The sequence below is a fragment of the Electrophorus electricus genome, chromosome 13 (genome assembly GCF_013358815.1).
Source record: "Electrophorus electricus isolate fEleEle1 chromosome 13, fEleEle1.pri, whole genome shotgun sequence".
Lineage (NCBI taxonomy): Eukaryota > Metazoa > Chordata > Actinopteri > Gymnotiformes > Gymnotidae > Electrophorus > Electrophorus electricus.
The window spans coordinates 14701258-14722249 of NC_049547.1; the positions used below are offsets into that span (position 1 = coordinate 14701258).

The window sequence follows — 20992 nt, forward strand, 5'->3', positions numbered from 1 at the left end:
AGGCCGTGGAAGTCCAGTGGGTGTAGGGAGTTCCCGTTATCCGCTGAAGTTCACGTCCAGTCTGCAGGCTAAATGCGCAGACTCCAAACAACACCACATCTGACTGATGGCCCAGGATGCAGATTAGCTGCATTAACCTTATGTTCTCAGGATTCTGATCTGGGAAGACACCTCTTTTATATAAATCATACTAATGAACGTTGAAACTGAGGTAGCTTTTTTATTTATTTATTTTTTATTTTTTACAGTGGAGATATCTGATACATGCTACAGAGCTAAAAGTTCTAAAAGTTGGCTGGTACCTACAAACATTTCTACAGTTGAGTTTGATGGAACAGATTGTTCGTATATGCATGAACAAAACAAAACAATTAATAATGGGCTGCTTGACTTGACGCTTGCACAGCAAGCTCCAAATAAATAAATTATGCAAGACAGTGAATCTTTTAAAACATTGTAGCATACCTGGCTTCAATGCCTGAAGATCAGAGAGGCATTTCCATCCTAAACCTACTTGAAGGGTATTCAGGTGCAAGGTTACTGCACTTTACATTCTCTGATCTATGGCAGTGGTATTATTAAAATGATACAAATAAAAGTGATGTTCATGGAAAAAAAACTCCAGGGTTCCCCTTTACAGTATGACCACATCTGTCTTGATGGTGTGTTCTGCATGACTGCGGGGAGTCAGTGTGTAACCTCGTCGGGCCAAGCAGACACTGGGAATATGAGCTCATTCAATAATTCAGCTACCAGAGCTATCCCATGAGCACGCTTCACACAACCTATCCAAGTCATGAAGTCACAGCATAAAATTCTTTACTCGCCAACACATTTGATACAACTGCTGCAATGTATGGATTTCAGAAAGCATTGCAGAACAGGTAAAAAAAAAAAGAAAAGGTTTGCACGCCCGTGGGCGCGTGCAAGTGTGGGTGCGTGTGTGTGTGTGTGCGAGACACAAAGACCTCCAGGAACGGTATCACTGGAGGGTCTGTGTGCCAAATCCAGTCAAGCTCTCTACTGCTTCTGACCTCTCTGGCTCATCTCTACACAACATGTACTACACAACATCTGCTGTTTGGAAGAAAAAAAAACTAACTAACACAATAGTAATATGACTTAGAGTGGTTCAGTTCTGACATACAACAGATTTTGTTATTATCAGATTTATCGTTCATTCCATTTATACATGGAACAAACATGCTTACATTGTAGATATAATACATTACTTAATTATTTAGAAATAATATAAATGGCACTATATTGTCAAAATCTTGTTGTTTTTGGACATATTCATGGAATTCCAGTGTGAAACTAGATTTTTGGCCGAATACTAATCAATCTACCTAATGTTAATATTGTATATGATATGATAAAAAAAAAAAGAACATGATGCCTAACCACTATATGTAAACCTTACTGAACCCAGAATCTAGACAAATCCTGCTGTTTGAGTAGACTGTTTTCTCAAACCAATGCAATAAACAAAAACATCTGCAAAAATAGTCCATCTGTAAACTGTGTGTTGCTAGGAGCACCTTGAATCTGCAATTTGACTCAATAAATAAACAAATCAAGTATTTTATTAGTGTGATTTCTTTTTAAATGGTGACTTCTTTTCGGCCACCCATCCTCCATCCTTAATGGTATGTTCAAACGTCAAGCCACAAAACATGCTAATGTTGAAATACTTGTCTATAAGAAGCATGGAAAACTGTCCTGCAGGAATGTTAATGCCCAATATCACTTCAGAAAGACTATAGTCCAATGTTGTGACCAGAATAAACAAACTACAGCAAGAAGAGTCAGAACAGATAAACTGCGCCCCCCCCCCCCCCATTTTTCGGATAATCAGAAATAGTGCAGACTCCAGGTTGGACTCAGTTGACTGAAAGATGACTGAAACAGATCTCGCAGTCACTCTTACTAAACTCTGAGTTTTAATATATAATGGATTTATGAAGTCATGAGACTCAAATGGCAACTCAATATCACAGAACAATAAATACTTTGGATCGCGGTTCAGCAGTTTTCAGCCAGCCAAATCAAATTCCCATACAAGTGCTGGAAAATAATGTGATTCTGATTCATATGAACCTTATGCTTCTTATAGACCTATTTGTAATGTGTGTAGTGCACTGTTGAACTGTCTTGAGTGTTTATAATGAAAATGCCCTTTTCTAATTCAACACTGAATGTCATGATTAACTGGCCTAAGGTAAAAACTTTGAAGCTGCAATACAACCATATTTCAAAAAACACCAAATGTCTTATCCTTCAACCCCAGATCTTGAATCTAATGTAACTGATTAGCGCTCTGTCATCACACCCTCCAACTAGCTAAAGTATGGGTGTAATACCTCAAGGTCTGTGATATGAATACCGGTATTTTATGACATAAATCAACCACTGGCGACTCCTGGGCCATATCTTGAATCCAAGGTCCATAATTTGACATTTGTTCCTGACTGTTAATGGCAATAGAAGGGAGAAGAAAAGAATGTGCTCCAACCGTTACTTACTGCAGCCATGGAGTTGATGCGGTCTATGTAGTAGTCGGGCCAGCTGGTAGCTAGCTTGTTGGGGTCCTCTTGTTCCTAAATGAACATGAAAAACAAACCTGCTTCAGTACAAATGAAAATACCATGGCGAGGTTCTGCTTTTATGCTTAAATGAATGACAGAATTGACATAAGTGTGTGTGTGTGTGTGTGTGTGTGTGTGTGTTCGTTTTAGAGATTTCATTAAGGACATGAAAGTTCCACACTCTCAGAGACAGTTTAGATGTGACAGATATACATATGCATGGAAGGCATTACGTATGCAGAGTTCCATGTCTTAAGGAAAACTCCAGCAGGCAGGAGACAATACACAGACTAAGGTAAGTGTAGGTTGGTGGACCATGGGTATTCTTCTTGGGCTGGCGGTGGGAGGGGGGAGGGTACTCTTTACATGAGGAGAAAGCAAATGAGGCAGCTTGTTGCATTCCTTTCTGTTTGTGTGGGAACACAGTTACACAGAGCAAAGTTTTATATAAAGGACAAAGAGCCTCACTGAATGCAGGAGTATTCCATACGCTGTTTTTGATCTGCATGGGCTAAAGTCCAGTTCCAGTTTTCGGCTGTCAGAAAAATGGCATCCCATATGTCACAATCTCTTTATCGGACTTCCTGAGAGCACTGTAAAAGAACCAGTCTTTGCTCCTCATTATCGTTTGATTATCTTCTTGCTCATGAATAATGTTTGCATATGTTTGGTCCCAGCTGGGGTCCAGAATGCTGATAGCCCATAATTACCCCCAAAGGGTGCAGCTCATTGATACGATGGCAGAGGATGATAAAACTGTGAAGACCTGGTTCTACGATATTGCATTTATCTCCATTCTGTGGATATGGAGAATACTTTAGCCTAAGTTTATAAAGAAAATTCACACCAGAGGACTTTCTTTGACTACCACTGTCCAGTTGGCACATTTAATGTTGCTGCTGAGAATATATGTAAGTAATACAGCTTTTCTCCCAAAAATGGAGATCCCAAGACACATTATGATAAATCAAGACACACCAATGAAATGAACGAAAGGTCTTTTTTTCCCTTTGAAATTCTGCTCACATACTCACAGGAGGTTCACATTCTAGACACATGTTTTTTATGAGATGGACAAACATCACATGCTATAAAATACTTGGAATCGAGCACTTCTGCACACATGCACACACACACTAAATGAAGCCAGCACAATATTACCACTCAGGACCCACACTTTCAGATCCAAAAGCAATTCACTTCTTTCCACTTTGTGGTCTCAGATGTTTAAGACCAAAGCAAAACACTGCTGGAACTGAAAACAAAAGCGTGGATTGTTCTTCGTCCGGCAGTCTGGCTTTCTTTCAGCTTCTGATTTGTACACATATGTAGTCTGCTCACGCAGACTGATTCTGACCACCAGATTACTGGCTTAATGACTTTACACCGACTCCTGCTCCTTTATCGCCTGCCATCCGAAACGGGTCACACTGTAGCGCACATTTCCCCTGGCACGCTCGCAACGGCCATTGGAAGCCAGTGAATTTCCTCTCTGCTCCAAATGAGGAGATATGGGGAGAGAGGGGCCTGTTTGGTCCAAGGTCAGCACGGTAGTGCGCCACACTCCCCTCACCTGGCCCCACGTGTCAATATTTGTGCTATTAAAACAGCCAGAGTGGAGGGAGAAATAATAAGCACAAGCCTGTGCTCTCGGCCAGACACGAGACACGTGGGCATCTCTGACACGGAGCCTTAAGAAAGAATGTCACAAACACCAAACTTTACCGGGTCATTGTTTACATCTCAAAGCATGTTTCACCATCTTATGACATTTGATATCTATGCCTTATCTTTCAGTCACATAAATAATGAACATGTACAACGAATATAGAGTGTTTGCCAAAGAAGACTATTGGCTGGAGTGGTTAATTATGACCAACACTTTAATGATGACTGTACTTTGGTTTTCATTCAATACGAACAGTATAGAATCTGTAGTGACAGGTATAATATTACACTCCTTGACACAAACAACTGTACTTGAGAAGGGTACATTAAATGTATAAAAAGTCTTAAAAAAATAAAATTGCCTGGTCATAAAACTTCACTTTTAATGAGCTGAGCAGGTCTCTGAATAGGACAGTGAAGCCTTGGATGCATGATCCTGTGCTGACTGGATTTAGTGCCCTTGTCTTGACCCCACTAAAGGGTGCACGTCTAATATGCTGTACGATTGGCCATGATCACTTGAGAATCCCACTTACTCAGTCTCAAGGAATACAATTTTCTCTATTCTGTGAGCAAGGTGACCCCTGACTCTATGCATTTACTAAAGCCTCTCTCTGCCTTTCTGACATGATGTGGTTTTATTTAAATAGGGCTCCATGCCCGAGATTGTGCGGAGTGTTTGTGGAGATTTGGGAGCTGCTGGCTGAACCCACAGACTCTCTTAAGGGAACAGCTGCACAAATGCAAATGTGATGACACAGCTACCAGAATGCAGATAATGAAAAGAGCATGTCCCTTATCATCAGACAGACACGAGACTACTCGCTGATCATGCTGATGGTGAAACATTTTAAAAAGATCAGTGGGGGAAAAAACGTCTGATGTTATTACTAATATATAAACCAACTTTTGCTAGTAAACAACATCTGAACAGTCCAAAACAGACATGGATCAAAATTATTTTTTTTTTCTTCAGGGTGGGGCCAATAAGGGTATCCACCAAAATAATGTGGCACAACCCTCAGGCATACTGAATGAGCGATGCCACATGACATTCAGATACTCTTCATTCTGCCTATGACTCTGGTTCTCAGTCATAGATCAGTCAAAGCACCCTGCAACAGACACCTGTACCTGCAGTGCAAAATGGTGCAATGTAAAGAGTATGATTTGCATTTGTATTCAGTACATATTTCAGATCTGATTGTACTACGTCATTCTAACAAACCTAGTCAGACAAAAGATGATTGCTTCGTGATGGAAAAATAAACGAAGCAACATCGCATTTGAAACCGACTTAAGTGACTGTGCAATGGCACATATGATTTAATAGGAACAGGCAGATTCTTATTAATGGCTGCAAATCTTCCCCTCACCTTTGCTGACTTAAAAAAAAAAAGAAAGAAACAAGCAACAATAAAACCCCATGAATTTACACATTAGTGATCATTCCCTTTTAGAACTGAAAACACAACATAATACATTTTGACTGTCATGAAACAGCAGAGGATTTATTTTCAGGGAATAGTTGTCTGGTGTAGTGTGGCATATTGCACTCATTGTAGGAAGTGTAAGGGGATGTACAGCAGGGCTCTACACACGGCCCCATTTATTTATGGAGAGAGGGAAATAAACTGTAAGCCAGAGGGGATAAAAGTGCAGGATATTTGAATAACTGCAGACCACGTAATCAGTTTCCTTCACATAAATATTATAACGTAAGGTGGAACACACTGTGAATTCAACCACAGGGATTACTCATCTCTCTTTTTCATGGTGAATGCTGACGATATTAACTGGACAATATCAAAAATCTGTTCCTTGTTATTCTGGAGTGATGGCTCAGGTTAAGAACATAAAGACAGCAGACATGCAAGTATTTCCTTTGGCAAATTTCAAATAGGTATTTAGTGTATGTACACCAGAACTATGGTATGCCAAACCATGGAAGTAAGCTATATAATAAGAGCTCAGGCAGCAAAGGCCCAGATGGTGAGCTGTTCATCACTGTTTCCCTCGCTCTTTATACCTTTCTTACACAGATCTCTTTCTGCCTTTTCCTTTTGTTTCCATTTTATTCTCTTTTTGACTTTTCCATAAAAATGAGCTGTTTCCACTCTAAGTAGTAAGATATATAACTGAGTTACTGTAAGAATTCAGGTGCTAACAAGATACTGGTTTGTGCCTTTAATATCAGCCTAGCCCTCAGGAATACTTTTGCCTAAATCATATTTAGCACAGCGATCTCCTCCTGTCTCTAAGCCATCAGCCATGTTTCTGAGGCCAGGCGTCCATCTTGCCAGGATTCAACATCTCTGGAGGTTTCCTGCTTAACCCTGCAATCCAATTCAGAGATCCACATTCAGCTGCAAGAATCTAGTTCAGAGTTCATCATAAAGTATCTTGATCTGTGTAAGACTGCTGATAATTTCATATCTCATTTCATTTGAGTACTTATCTTCTGCTGTGCTAATTAATTAGGGAAGAATTGCAACAGCAGTTTTATTTTATTTTTGCCTATACATTTGCACCAAACAGCTATGTTCCTCATCAAGGACATTGATGGACTTACACCAAATCCATGTTTATGCAAAGGAAGACACAGAGGACAGCTCTCAAAAAAAAAAGTTGGAATTTTTTTCCCAAAAGCACTGGCCAGGGAAAGCACTCATTCTCACAACAGGTTTGAAAAACCACTTATTTGGCAAAGGCCACAATCCCAAGGCCGGGGAGATGTTTCCACAAGTTTTCTCACTTTGGAGGTTACTCTGAACCTCACACAAAAGAGAGAAATAACACATTCTTCAAAGAGAAGTATTAAATCATTCAAATAACCAAAATGTTCTTCCATCTTATATAAGAGACACAATAAAGCCAATCACATGTCTAAGCCTAATTTCCCTTTCTTGTTATAGTATAATCCAATTAAAAATACGACTGACCCTATAAATCAGCCTAATCAAACATACATTATTGAGCAATAACAGTTACTCCAACAGGTGCAAGAAACACAACAGAATTAGTTTGAGCCCCTGTTTATTTCAGTTATGCAGATCAAGTGATCAAGGCATAACCACAAACGAAGAACATATAACCACAGCCCGAAAATGCAGGAACCCGTTAAAACCAGATCCTGAGCTCTCCTTGACATACACATCCAGCTAGTGATGTTATGCAATATCTGAATGACAACCACAATAAGTTCTCATCAGAGCTGGAATGTTTATAAGGGCGTGTTTGTTTACGGTGACTGCTATGTTATGGTATTCAAAAGTAGATGACTGTTCTTGTCAGCTAAGCCTTGTGTGCTTAACTCTGTGGCACACCAATTTTCAGTGCAAGGGCCATAGGTTTCATTCTCTGCGTTTCATTACCTTTATTTAAGTCTTTCTACACACTTGCGGCTGCATTTTATGCTGAAATGTGTGGATGTGCTGTAGCCCTTCAGCCTCACAGCTTATGTGAATAAGCTTTCTGTTTCCCATTCAAGCTGATTTTCCGAGTGAGTCGTGCCTGGTTCTGGTTCCTGTTGTATTTTCTGCTTTGCTTCATTTCCTTTCAAACCTTCTGCACTGACAGGAAACATTTTTAGAGAGGACTGGCAGACAGAGTGAACATCAGTTGCGGAAAACATTGGCACACAGCCCCACCCTGCCTCCAGCTTGACTTCCCCAACCTGTGCTCAAAGCAGGGCTGTGAGCAGGACGCCACCGCAGATTCGAGCCTTGGAGCTCTTTGCACACGGCCGTCAGGCTCCGTATCGCTACGGTGGTGACGCCAAGCTATTCAGACAAGCTTTTTGCCGTTCACTGTACGGCCTCAGCCAAGGCAACAGTGTTTAGAAAAACATGGTGTGGGAGGGAGTCATGTGCGTATGTTTAACGTGAGATCCGGTGAGGTTTTGTGGAGGCCGCCACAGCCCCGTCGCTGTAATCAGAGAAAGAGAGAGAGAGAGAGAGAGAGAGAGAGAGAGAGCGCAATATCCTGAGATTGGCTGACCACAAATCTAACTCCAAGGCATCTGCCCTGTCCAGGCGAGGAAGGGAGGGGATGTGTGTGACAAGTGTGGTGGCCATTTTGGCCAGCATTATAGAGAGCTGTGGTTACCCATTTCCATTTCAAAGGGTTCATCATTAAAGGAAGTTGCACAGTTCTTTGTATAAAAGCAACAGCTTGCTGCTTTTTTGGCAATGTCCCTAAATCTTTCCCTAAATAACCCCTCCAATCACTGTTAAAGGAACCTGTCTCATCTTGGAAGTGTAAGTGTAGCACCGTATTAGGACTTGTTCATCTCTCACCTTCTTCTTGCTGCAGTAGATCTGCCATTTCTTCTCAGCAGGCAGGGCAAACATGGCCTCCCTGTTCTTGTCGGTGAGATCCAGTTCGTCCTGCAGGGGCAGAGAAGAGAGCATCTGAACCACTAATCGAACACTGCATGTCTGAACAAAAGGTATAAAGTGGCAGAGAAAATGTGCTAGCCTCCTGCTGAAAAGAGACTTATTTAACAATGAGGGCATAAAAGTTCGGTTTATTATCTATATACATTTACAGGATGCAGTCAGTACTGATGACTACAATGTGAATATTCAGTGTGAATCTTTAAACCATGGTTTTCCATAAAGCCCATATAATCCAAAAACAATCCACAAGATACTGCACCCCACCAACTCACAGCACAGGTTGCCAGCTGGTTCATCTGGAATTCACCTGAATCTAAACTAATATCGGTCCACCAGTTATGCATGAATAAAAAATATATAACATCTCCCTAAATTTATGTATATTTAAAATTAAAATGCTATGATGCTCAACATTATGTAAAATACACAACTGGAGGGAAAATGGAGGGAAGTCATTGGAAGCCCAGAGGGGAGCAAAAGTAAGTGATCAAACCACCAGAGAGTGAGCGAGTGAGAGCGAGAGTGAGAGAGTGCAAGAGAGAGAGAGAGAGAATGCAAAAGCGAGAGAGATATTTGTACTTATGCTGTATTTCATGTACTCATGACTCACATGGCTCAGGAATAAAAAGTGCCTCAATGCAATGTCCAAACCCAAGATTAACAGATTAACAACAAGCGAAACGGACAGAGTTTTGGTCCGCAAAAGGTCAGTGGCTTGGGTTTGGCCGTGGCCCAGTAATCATCACCCTGGCGGGCCCTCTTCCTGCTCACTCCAGCGACAATGTTCAGACTCACACTGACTGGGCAGAGCTGGGGTTTGCCGAGGACATGGAGATGGCAGGGTGCGTCAGGAAGTGTTTCCCCACCCAGAGCTCTCAGTTGAGGGAAAGTATGAGAGACCAGTCCCACTGACCTCCACACATCAGGGGGCAACAAGCTGGGTGAAGAGAAAAGGCTCTCTGCTGTCACAGAAAGCATTTCTGTGTCCAGTCGGAAATGGCTTTCACTGGTTCACGTCTGCTCTGGCTAAAACGTGGGTGACTGACGAAGCAGTGAGCTTGAGACTGGGGTTAATTTGTTTAAAGAGTTAAACAGTCTCATGGCAAAGGGTCATGTTTAGCTCCTATGTAATTTGCCTTCTTGGTTTGTAAAAAGCAAAAATATGATGAGTGATGTTTCCATCTAGAAACTATATTCAACCATTACGGTAAAACAATTTTTATGTCATGACAGACACAGGGAACAGTGTGTGTCAGTGTAGATCTAGAACAACTGTGACCCAGTCTAATTTGCAGCGATGATCATTCTCCTAAATCCTGACAGACACAGTGAGGCATGAGAGAGTGTGTCACATAATTTATTTGTCATATGTCCTCTGTTAACCAGCCGAATGCTTCTGATCTTGCTCAATAAAAACCATAGATTGTTCCTTGGGTCTTTTAGCCAAAAACTGCATTGGTCACATTGCTATATACTATAGTATTCTCTAACAAAACACTCTACTGGTTACACTACACACTCATTATGACAGATACCCTATAAACGCTTCAGTATTTTATCAGTTCCATAATTTTTTTCTGGTAGTCATAAAAAAACAAGAAGCTCCATTTTTTTAGTGTTTATTGTTTTGTTTTTCTTTTAGTTGTTTATATATATCTTATTTTCCTTTTGTGAGCTTTCTCTGGAGTCAGTGTTACGATTGGCCCTGCAGACACACGCCTGCCACATGGTTGCCAGGCCCTGTGTCTCCCTCCCTGCCAATACTCCAGCTCTGTCCTATCACAGCACTCCTGGGACCCTGACAGAACCCTCGTCCTCACATTACCCTTGTTCACAGCTGGGCTGTGGCCACACAATACATTGCTGCCTAAATATCTCAATATTGGCCTTTGTGATACTGATATTGCAGAAGTCAACAATATGCAGTCTAAAAATCACATATATAAATGATAGTGTACATAGTGGTGCACATCCTGCCATGTGCACAATACCATACTGATAACAGATCTAGCAGCAAAGAAAAACACTGTGCGCACAAATGTTCTCAGCATTCATGTACACACTCTTCCCAAAGCACTGCAGCACAGCCACATCATACACATCAAATAACTCTCTCACGTGCAAGCGCAGACTCTGAAAATTTACAAGGAACCCACTTGAAATAACTTGAATGTGTGGGCAATAAAACCTGATGATAAGATAAAACAGCTTTTAATCAAGTCACCTGATAAACAAGAGTATTTTCTTTATGCCTACACATGCAGCAGACACCCTGAAAATAACACAAACTGCTCTGTGTACCTCAAACAGAATCCCCAACATGCAGGAGTGCAAAAGAACTCAAAGAAAACAGAATGTGGGGACAGCTGTGCGCACGAAGCCACGCGGTATCCCAGAGTTGCTTGGAAGGCCTCCTGGTGATCGATCGTGACGGAGCCACTCCGGCATGTGACATGGTCTCCGCTTTACGTGGGCCAATCAGACAGACAGTGCTGATTAGAGCCAGTTCCTCAAACCATGGGGTCCTTACACCTCAAACTGCTCTAAAGGCACTGTAACCCTGGCCACTCTGGAGACTGGCCATAAGGCTGTGTAGAGAAATAAGAATCAGTTCCTAATTGCAGTCCAGCTAGGACTGAGAATTTGGTCATAACTAGAACAGAACACAGCAGAGAGCTTCTGCACATCTAACTGTGGCTCCTGTGTTCAAAACTCAAACTTCATTTCTGGGTTTTGATGATTTCAATGCTCTGGGCCAGGACCCCACTGGTGAACTAGGCTAGACTGTCCCTGTACGGCAGAGATCGGGGTCAGGACTGAGCTGCCAATGGTGTTTGGAACACTGAAGTTGTGCCATGAGAGCCAGATGATCACTTGACCTACACCAACTGACTAATTAGTGCCCAAGGCAGTGCAAAGGAAGCGTACAAAGCTCCTATTAGCTCCCTTCAAAAGCAGAAAATCTGATTGCAGCAGTATTGTTGCTCTTCGATGCACTTCCAAGCACCCATGAGCTAACTGTGGACAAGCTTATGATTTTCAGATGGTATTTCTGCAGCTCCTCTATAGCCTCTGACCGGACCACTACTCACCACCAGCTCCGAGAAGCGGGCATGCAGTTCCTCCTCCGGGGGCATGGGTGCGCTGAACTCCAGCAACTGCAGGGGGACACTGTCCTTCAGGTTGATCTCAGGTGGCTCACTGCTGCCGAAGCAGCAGAGGAAGCCAAAGGCGGGCCGGGCACGCTTGCGGGGAGCCATGGTCTCAGCCGCCGCAGGGGGGCGGGGCCAGCGAGGCGAAGGTGCCGGGGCTGTTATCTACGGGGCATGATCTGTGAATACAAAATACACAAACACAGCGATTAGGGATGCGCGATCGAGTCACGTGTAGTCATAGCATGAGTGCACCTGCTGGTAACTGAAAGGGACCATATCCAAGAACATTCCAGACCACTAAACACAGAGCAAGTTGCACAGTTTACACTGTAGACCGAGAGACATAAACTTCTCAATGAACAGTCAACCCAACAGTGCAGAGACCTCCGTGAATGACAGTTTTACTGAATAACATTGCATAAAATGGGAGCCGTGGTATTGGTGGTCACAGAGTGCACAAAACATTGTAGAAGTAGCCTCACCTCTGTAGCCAGTGACCACTGAATCTGTGCCTTGTATGACTTGTTTCACCAAAAACATGGAAATGCAAAGAATTGAGAAATAATTGCTAAAATGGCTCGCAAAGCATGACTGAATGCTGTCTCTTATAGTTAAGCCGATCTTGTCGCTTTAGTGCTTTTGGCAAATTCACCCCTAATTTCTTTATTAGCGGAATGAGATCATGTGAGAAAAAGAAGGTTTCTGTTCTCTCCATAGGCAGGAGTCCAACTGACCCCAGGATCTTAAAACCTTCTGCTCTCTGGGCCAGGGGAAGCAGGGCTCCTGAAAGCACCAGTGCTCATCGCTGTGCGGCTGCCATGCTGACCATGTGGGCCCAGAGATGGGAGCAGGCTGGCACGTCTCTGGGAGCACTGGCATGGCCCCGACTGCCACAAAGGCCTCTCTGTTGCAGCTCTCTAGTGGGAGCTGTGCAGGATGGGGGGGTCTGGGGGAAGAAAGCGGGAGGCCGGCCGTACCCAGCACGCTCTTACACCCTCACCAGAAGCAGAAAAATCCAGAAGGAGGAAAAGAAGCCAGTGTTTTCTCAAGCATGTCCACCCTCTTAACTGCTTCCTACACGGTCAAGACACTAGAGGCTTCAAGAAACTGGGAAGAGGCTGAAGCATGGTATATACAAGGGTGTTGGCAAGAATATGAAAACACACCCACACACACACACACACACACCCACACCCACACCCAATTAGAGAGCAACTAAATGAGGACAAACCTGCATTACTTGTCTTTACAAAATATACTCTAGATGTTCCATATACCATATATATATATATATATACACATATACATACATACATACATACATACATACATACATACATATGTATATACATATACATATATATACATATATACACACACACATAAAAAACATGCTTATTTGAGCATCCTGTTGAGTGAGAAAGTGAGGGGTGGGTTGGAGGTTAAGGCAGGTCCATGCCCAGGCTCACAGGCTCAGAGGCTCAGCACGCTGAACATGTTCAGCTCTGAATACGTCAGTGAACTGCATGTTAACTGGAGACCGCAAAGACAGTGGCTCTAAATGCAGAGGGGCAAGTGCACTGGGCAGAGACACTCACTCTCTCCCTCCCTCTCTCACTCACTCTTTCTCTGTTTCCATGGTGATACACTGGCATACTCAGAGTGGATTCTGGGCTCCTGTATGCTGGCTCTCATTGTGTGATTCCTGCCCTCCCCACTACCAACACTAATAATAGTATGGCTTTCTACAAGCCAGTCAGTGGATCATTTTAAGTACTGATGACTGATGACTTACAGCATAAGTACTGATTTACTCCCTAGTTTTCCACATCAGTCTGGGAACATGCAGGAGAGCACACGCTTTCCTCCACGTGATGCTCGACACATCTTGGTCAGACTCGCAGATATCTGCCATGTGGTGTGGAAGAGGGAATCCAGAGATGCTTCTCCTCTGCAACCCTCGCCGTGAATGGCATACGGTGCTACGGGATTTGACACCAGGGCTGAGTGTTGCCCTGGGCTGTTGAGGGCTGAGCATCCTAATTGGATGATCCACTTAGATGCACCTGCATCAACTCATACGACAGGCACCGCAGGGTAATAGTTCTTCTGCTGATAGGGTTCTCCTTGGGAAGTGTAGAGGGCATCCGTTTCACCATTTGCTCCATGGCTCTTCACACACACCTGATAACAAGCAATCTGAGTGTCCACAAGGCCGCCGTATGAGATTACACACACTTACTGACACTATTCATCCTACATGTGGAGAACAGAGAGCGTGAAGAACAACGGGAGAGGGAGAGAACGGGAGAGTGAGAGCCATAGACGGAGAAAGGGAGAAAACCCCACTGAACTCATGGCCCATCCTGTCTGAATCAGCCCTAATGGTGCAGTGGGGACCGCAGAGGAAGAGGAGGAAGCTCATTTTGGCCCATTCACAAGGACAGGATAGGGAGGCCTGCTTAAGCAGGAACTGCTTTAGACAGTTTTTTAGAAAGGTAGGCTGTGGCTGAGATGATGTTCTACATGGTGGAGGGGATGTCACACCTCAGTTAAGGCGACCCGCCTGACCCTTCACTTTAAATTAGCCATCACGGATGCCTTAACCATGCATCCTGGAATGGTGATTGATCACGCGCTTTCATGGTTCTGTCACTCCGTCTCCAGGCCATTCCACACTGCCGCATGTCTCAGTGCACTCAGAGGAGAAAGCTTGCTACTCGGCTTACTACATGAATACGCAGCCTCTTATATTTCCAGTATGGCCCTGAGGAAGAATGCACTCAACATCTAGTCCCTCCCTTCCAGGAAAGGGCCTAATTGCATTTACAGCTCTTGGTATCAGGTCAGTTCAGTGAAATCTTGTTTGTATAGCACTTTTCACAAGAGGGACAGCAACCCCAGGACTTGCTGGCTGAAGGTGCCTGGTGGGGTGGCAGGAGTAGGTGAGGTAGAGGTAGCACATGTAAAAGCTACTTTCTCTAGGGGACCGTAAATAGTACGACTCTGGTTTGAAAATGACTTAAGCAGACGTACCTTGTCTGGAGTAAGAAAAGATAAGATCATGGCTAATAATAAAAGTCCCTTTAGAACCATTTTGTCACCATCAATGTGCCAGTTCGGGTCAGTAGGGGTGAAAAATTTAAGAAAAATTTAAGAAACATGCATACATACATACAATCAATATAGATCTAGGTCACACCAGGAAGCTGAACCAGATGAGCCATAGCTATGCTAAATGAGGCACTGAGTTGCATTTCAGGACAACAGAACCAAGCTTTGTGGCGGCACCGTTAACTCACCCAGCTGTCTTTAGCCAAGTGCTGAGAGAAGAGTTCTGTCTGAGTTGACAACACAAGGAGAGTACTCAAACTCCAGCAACATATGCTGGAACAGCCTGCCTGAGGTAATACTGTAGGAAGGCAGCAAGACTTCACTTCAGCAAAGGGCTTCACTTTTTTTTTTTAATTGTGAAACCTCATGGTTTAAAGAATCTAAATTTCTGAAAGTAATTTGGCTCCGTTTCACACGTTTGCCTCTTTCTTTGACTCTCCTCTTCCTTTCCGTCAACCTCTCCGAAATTCATCTCTCATCACTCTCTCTCTCTGCCCTTCATCTTTCGTGTCAGTGAGCCGTTATCTCTCCTGACGTTGTGGGAGCGAACCACCAGAAACTGAGCTTCCAGTTCGTCTCTCCTCTCCCACTCCATCTCCTATTTCCTTCTGAGAGCGGGGTGGAGTTTTACAAAATGGAAAGTGACAGTACTGACATTTAGAAGCAAACTCATGATTTGTAAAAAGCGCTATGGCTCCGCCCTCCTCAAGGCCACTGCTGATGGGCTCTGCAGCAGCTCATTGAGTATGCAGCGCAGAGACTGCCCTCAGGCGCTAGCTCAGGGGTGTGGCCTCTGGGTTCCTCTGCCAAGACACAGAGTGGAAACAAGTCCCTAATTGCAGGTGAGATCAATGAGTGCAACAGCATGGGTGGAGGAGCAGAGCAGGGAAAAGAACCAGCAGTGCTTCTGCAGACGCATGGGGAAAAAAAAAAAAAAGAGGATGGCATTCTCATGAATATGAGCCAGTACAAAATGAATAACTGCGTATACTCACGTTCACAGGCATGCACACATATGCGCACAGAAACTCTCGCCCAAAGAAATTAAATTCTCGCACTCACACACATCTTGAGCCAAAACATGTTGGCTGAAGAGCAGAGGTGCAGAGAGAGAGAGAGAGAGAGAGAGAGAGAGAGAGAGAGAGAGAGATGAAGAAGAAGAAAGAAAAACAAACACAGAAAAGGGGACGAGATGGGAGAAGAGAGGGCAAGAGAGAAATTGAGAGACAGAAACAGACACACAGAAGAGACTGAGAAAGAGCTGCCACTTTTCATTCAGCCTGTCACCTCATCCCACTGGCCTGCTATAAGTAGGTCATGGGAGTAGAGAGAGAGAGAGAGAGAGAGAAGAATAAAGTGGCTGCAAGACACTCACAAGCTTCTCTCACATGCACATATCCACTTCTTCAAATTCATCGATCCATTCTCCCAGTCTCTCACACTCCAGATGAAGCTCCGTCACACTTCCCACCGAACAAGCTCCATTCTGGCCACGCATTCATCCGCCCCTCTCCTTCTCTCTGCTGGGGAGACATGCATATCCCTCGCTTTCCGACAGAAATCCTTTCTGCACTTCCATCTTTCTTCCCCCGTTTCAAGTGCGTCTCTGCAGCTAATCTATTACACAGCAGGGACATACTTGAATGTAAATGTGCTATGTTGGTTCTGCAGGCGAATCCATTCTTTGCCTGCTCTCGCCTGAATTCATACCCTCACTGCAGTCACAGGGGAGAGGCAGGAATCCTTGGCATCCCCTGCTGCCAAAAGGAATCTCTTCATTTTCTTTTTTCACCAGTGTCGCAGCTCGTCCCTCAGAAATTCAAACTGACAAAGCGCAGGTGAAATAAGCAGAGTGTGAAATGGGGCTGAGGGAGACACAGCACACAGGAGAGCAAAACGCTGCACGAGAGCTCGGGGCCGTTGGCCTGATCCCACTGATGACTCGCTGACACGTTATCAGTGTCTGCTTCGGTCAACTCGCAGCCAGCGCAGAGAAAATGACATTAGGCGTATTGATTCTGGTATGTGTGGGTGTGTATATGCGAGCGTTGTACACACACACACACACACACACACACACACACACACACAGATCTGGCCTTCCCTGACCTGATCCTTTGTCATCATTATTTGTTGTGTGTATGCACACAGCCGCTCAAATAGCGAGCCGTCGGCAGGCTTCCACTCAACGCCGGCCTCTTGCCAGGAATCGCCCCTGATGTCGGCACCCTCTTCCTGGCCCCGTGCAGCATGTCTGACCTGCTGCCACCTCCCCTTCACGCCTGCCCCTGACCAGCCGGACCCACGTCTCTCAAGGCACTCCTTCACCGCAGCCCACACACCAGATGGGCTGCAGGCCCAGATCACCGCATAGATGCTTGCAGCCTGTGAGCGGTCATCATTTCATGCCCTACATCGTCAGCGGTCATCATTCACACGGCTGGAGTGAAACGATAAAGCCAGAGTCCAACACAGATAAACAGGGGATTTGTGTTTTCCTCATGCACTTTCACCATGCTATGACTGAACCTGCTGAGCCAAGAGATTAGTCACATTAAAATATATATTAATGAGATCTACATAAAAGAAGATGTATTTCAGAGTTTTATTTATTTATTAAGAATGGTTTGGTGGAGAATTTCACACAGTGACTGGACAGTTCATGGTCATAAAGGACCCTGAAGTGGCAGACAAACACTGCACTTATGCATGTACACACACAGACACACACACAGACACATACACACACACACACACACACGCTTAAAATAGAAACATAAATAGCATGAATAATAAGTCGCAGACTAGATGTGAATATGGCTTGATTTTCTCTCCCATCTGCCCACACACACTGTAACACATACATTCCAAACTTATTACTGCATCATCTATTTCTCCACAAACACAGCTTGGTGAACTAGGTTACAGTCTGAATTGATAAATGACCATTGCTAACCATGTAATGGAGAGGCTAGAGTAATTTCATGCCACATTTCCTATGCTCGGTGGGAAGCAAGCTCTTTAAAACAAAACAACAACAACAAAACCACACACTGGCACCCATCTAGAACACAGGGACAATGTCGATGACACAAGGGAGGGACACAGTGCAGAAAAAAAGCCTTTAGAGCCAATAGTGAGCCCCTAGGTATGCCTTATGCATGTACAATGTGTGTGCCATCCAACTGCGGAGCCTTAATTCCAGCCTCCAACTCTAAGTAACATGCATCTGAAGTACAACCAGTGACTTTAATCCCCTCAGATACAATGAACTCGACGAGTGGCGGTTAGTAATGACACTCCTTTCCCAGACAACCTAAAAGGACTTCCTCTCCAACCCTGCATCAGATAAGACAAAGACGGAGAAGGAAGGAAAATCTCTAATGGGAGAGCACTCAGATACTACACCATGCAGTCTTGAGCCAAACGGTCTTCTCAGATAGCCAGAAGGGAGGCATGGCTTAAGTCTGAGGACATTACAAAATTAAATAACAATTGATATTTTGAGGTCTATGCAACCATGGAGACTGCAGCCAAGAGCAACAGCTTTACTTCATCTAATATCTACTCACACATCTACTTAACACTGAGAATTGTTGAGGCACATCTCACACTGAAGTCTGAATCCATATTATTTTAGTCTTCAGCTGCGCACCCACCATCTGTTTTTAGCATTTAGAAATGAATAGAGTTATCAAAATGTTTAGTGTCTGTTTTCCATATTCCTGTGTTTTCTTTAACTCATGGACCATAAAAGATATGCTTGCATGACATGCTGGTGACACATAATCGGGGTGGAGATGAAGCCTGTCGGCTCAGCCGTGTGTTCAAGGACATTTGGGTGCAGCACCTGGGTGGTTCCACCCCAGGTGTCTTCAGGTAGATCAGTCACAGCCTCTGTTCTGATGTGTGGTTGGAGTCGTGTTATAAATGCTGCAGTGGCAAACCTCTGCGTGTTGCTATCTTATAACCAGCTGCTGATGGCCCTCATAACGTAGTCATACATTAAATGGGATCACACTAGATTTCACTGTATATTGCATTACATCCACTTCTAGATTATGCATGGCTTCATGAGTGTGCACATATGACTGCTCACACATAAGGCAGCTTAACTGGCTAATTTGTGGGTTAAATAGTAGGCTGCATTACTATTGCTCTCCTTGGGAGGGGAAACATTCCTGTCAAAACTAAGGAAAGTGAGGATCCACAAGGGATGTTGATAAAAGCCATTTCATTCTCTCATTTTCTCAGAAAAACTAAAGCCATGTCCACATCTGCTATGGGGCCTTGAAACTCAATTTCAGTCAGCGTGCAAGCCAAAGGACTGACAGAAAAATCTAATTGTGTCTGTTCATTTTATTTCTTTTAATAGCAATCTTAACAATTAAAAATGAGAATTCATGTTGATATTTTTGATGGCATCGTATTTTCCTTTGCCAGCATTCTCTGAGCACACAGGAAGATAAAAGACATGACAGATTTATGTCCCAGCTGGAAGGCACAGCTTCAGAGTGTGAGCAGGTGGAACTCCGCACATGGCGGTTTTGCTGGAGATTTGAATTACAACTTTTGAGGTCTCAACAATAAATAATCCCCCCCCCAAAAAAGCTACTTTTCCTGTAGAAAAAGTTTATGACACAGTTGAGGGCATCAACCCTTTGACCTGAGGGTCACGTGATGATTCATCAGCCTAGGGAGTTTCTTCTTCTAAAGTCACAAAATCTTTCTAAACAAAAATAATGGCAGTGGAACATTATAATAATGTGCAGTATCAATACTAACACATTTAAAAAACATTCCAAAACATCTACTACATCACTATATCATCCATTCTGCAATACAGCAGACTGCAAAAATACGCACGACTGATGCCTTCCTTCTGCCTTCCAGACAGAGCTGCAGGTGTATGACAGAAAAGACAGCAAGCAAGTCGTTCCAGTCGTCTCAGAACCAGACAGGGGCACAGTTTACGGTATGCAAGCTGGAGGTGGAATTAGACACAGTCTCCAACATGTAATATTACTGACCCACTTTTTTAGCGTGTAGCTGTTGCCGAGAGAACGCCAAAGAGCGTGGGACCGAAATGAAATGGATGCTATTTATATGTTAGCTTCTACATTCCCCAAACCCTGTGCAGTGCATTCCTGTGCATCAGCAAAGCTTTGAGGGGAAACCTGATAGCCCACATCTCTCCCCATCAGATCCCACAGCATCCTGTGCACGGGGGTATCAAATTGTTTGCTTTCTTTTGTGTGTTTTGTGTCTTTTTCTTTTCTGTGGAGGCACACGTTCAAATCCGTTTTGAAAAATAAAAAACCCTGAGGTGTTATTTGTTGTCACATGGCTAACTGTGAGTAGTGGGAGAGAAATTTGAAGCCAAAGCATGCAGTTTATATTAACTGTCTGCAGGTAGGTGTTTTACCAAAACAGTGAACTCTAACCCTACAGCAAACTCTTGCCCTTTCTTAAACCGTGAACTTTAATCCCCAGTTGCACTCAGCCTTGAAGTGAGCTGAAGTCCACACTTAAAGATGAAACGGAAGCAGAACAGCCACTCAACAGCTGCTCAATTACCAGATTTCCGGGGTTTCAGAGGCAAATAAGACCACTCCAAATCTTCCTGCTACAATTGGGCGCAGGCATGTGTTATATCAGCTCAGCTGCGGTGGTGACAGGTTGACGCAGACCGGCTCTTCTGGCAGCTTGTAAAGGGTTTCCGTTATGGGTCTGTCATCTAAGGTCTGGCATGCAGAAGACCCAGACGCAGAGCAGCCTTGGGACCGTGGTGCTGTTTGGCACTCTTTACAGGGTGAGAGGTCAGCAACTGCAGGCTGAAGGACACAGGTCTCACTATGGCTAATGTCTGGAATGTACACGTAGAACCTTTCTAGCGAGTCAAATAGACCTTTAAAATAGATCCAGCAAAGTTCTTGCCTGATCCTGCTGTACTGTATCAAGCTCAGATTGTAAGCCTCAGAAGTGTTGCAGCAGTACAATGAATGCCTTCTGCCCCACTCATTTGGGGACTTCCAGATGAGCTCAGCATTAATATTGTGCAGTGTCA

The 20992-nt window shown here is 43.9% G+C and overlaps 1 protein-coding gene across 5 annotated transcripts in view; it reads right to left on the reverse strand.

Moving 5' to 3' along the window:
- daam2 (dishevelled associated activator of morphogenesis 2) overlaps positions 1–20992 on the reverse strand; it is a 73409-nt gene that overhangs the window by 27338 nt on the left and 25079 nt on the right. For all 5 annotated transcript variants that reach the window (XM_027001454.2, XM_027001451.2, XM_027001453.2 and 2 more), the window contains exons 2-4: positions 11749–11987; positions 8555–8644; positions 2526–2600 (exon numbers count right to left, since the gene is read on the reverse strand). In XM_027001454.2, the coding sequence (XP_026857255.1) occupies positions 2526–2600; positions 8555–8644; positions 11749–11916 (333 nt within the window). In that variant the 5' untranslated portion in view covers positions 11917–11987. The remainder of the gene's footprint in view (positions 1–2525; positions 2601–8554; positions 8645–11748; positions 11988–20992) is intronic.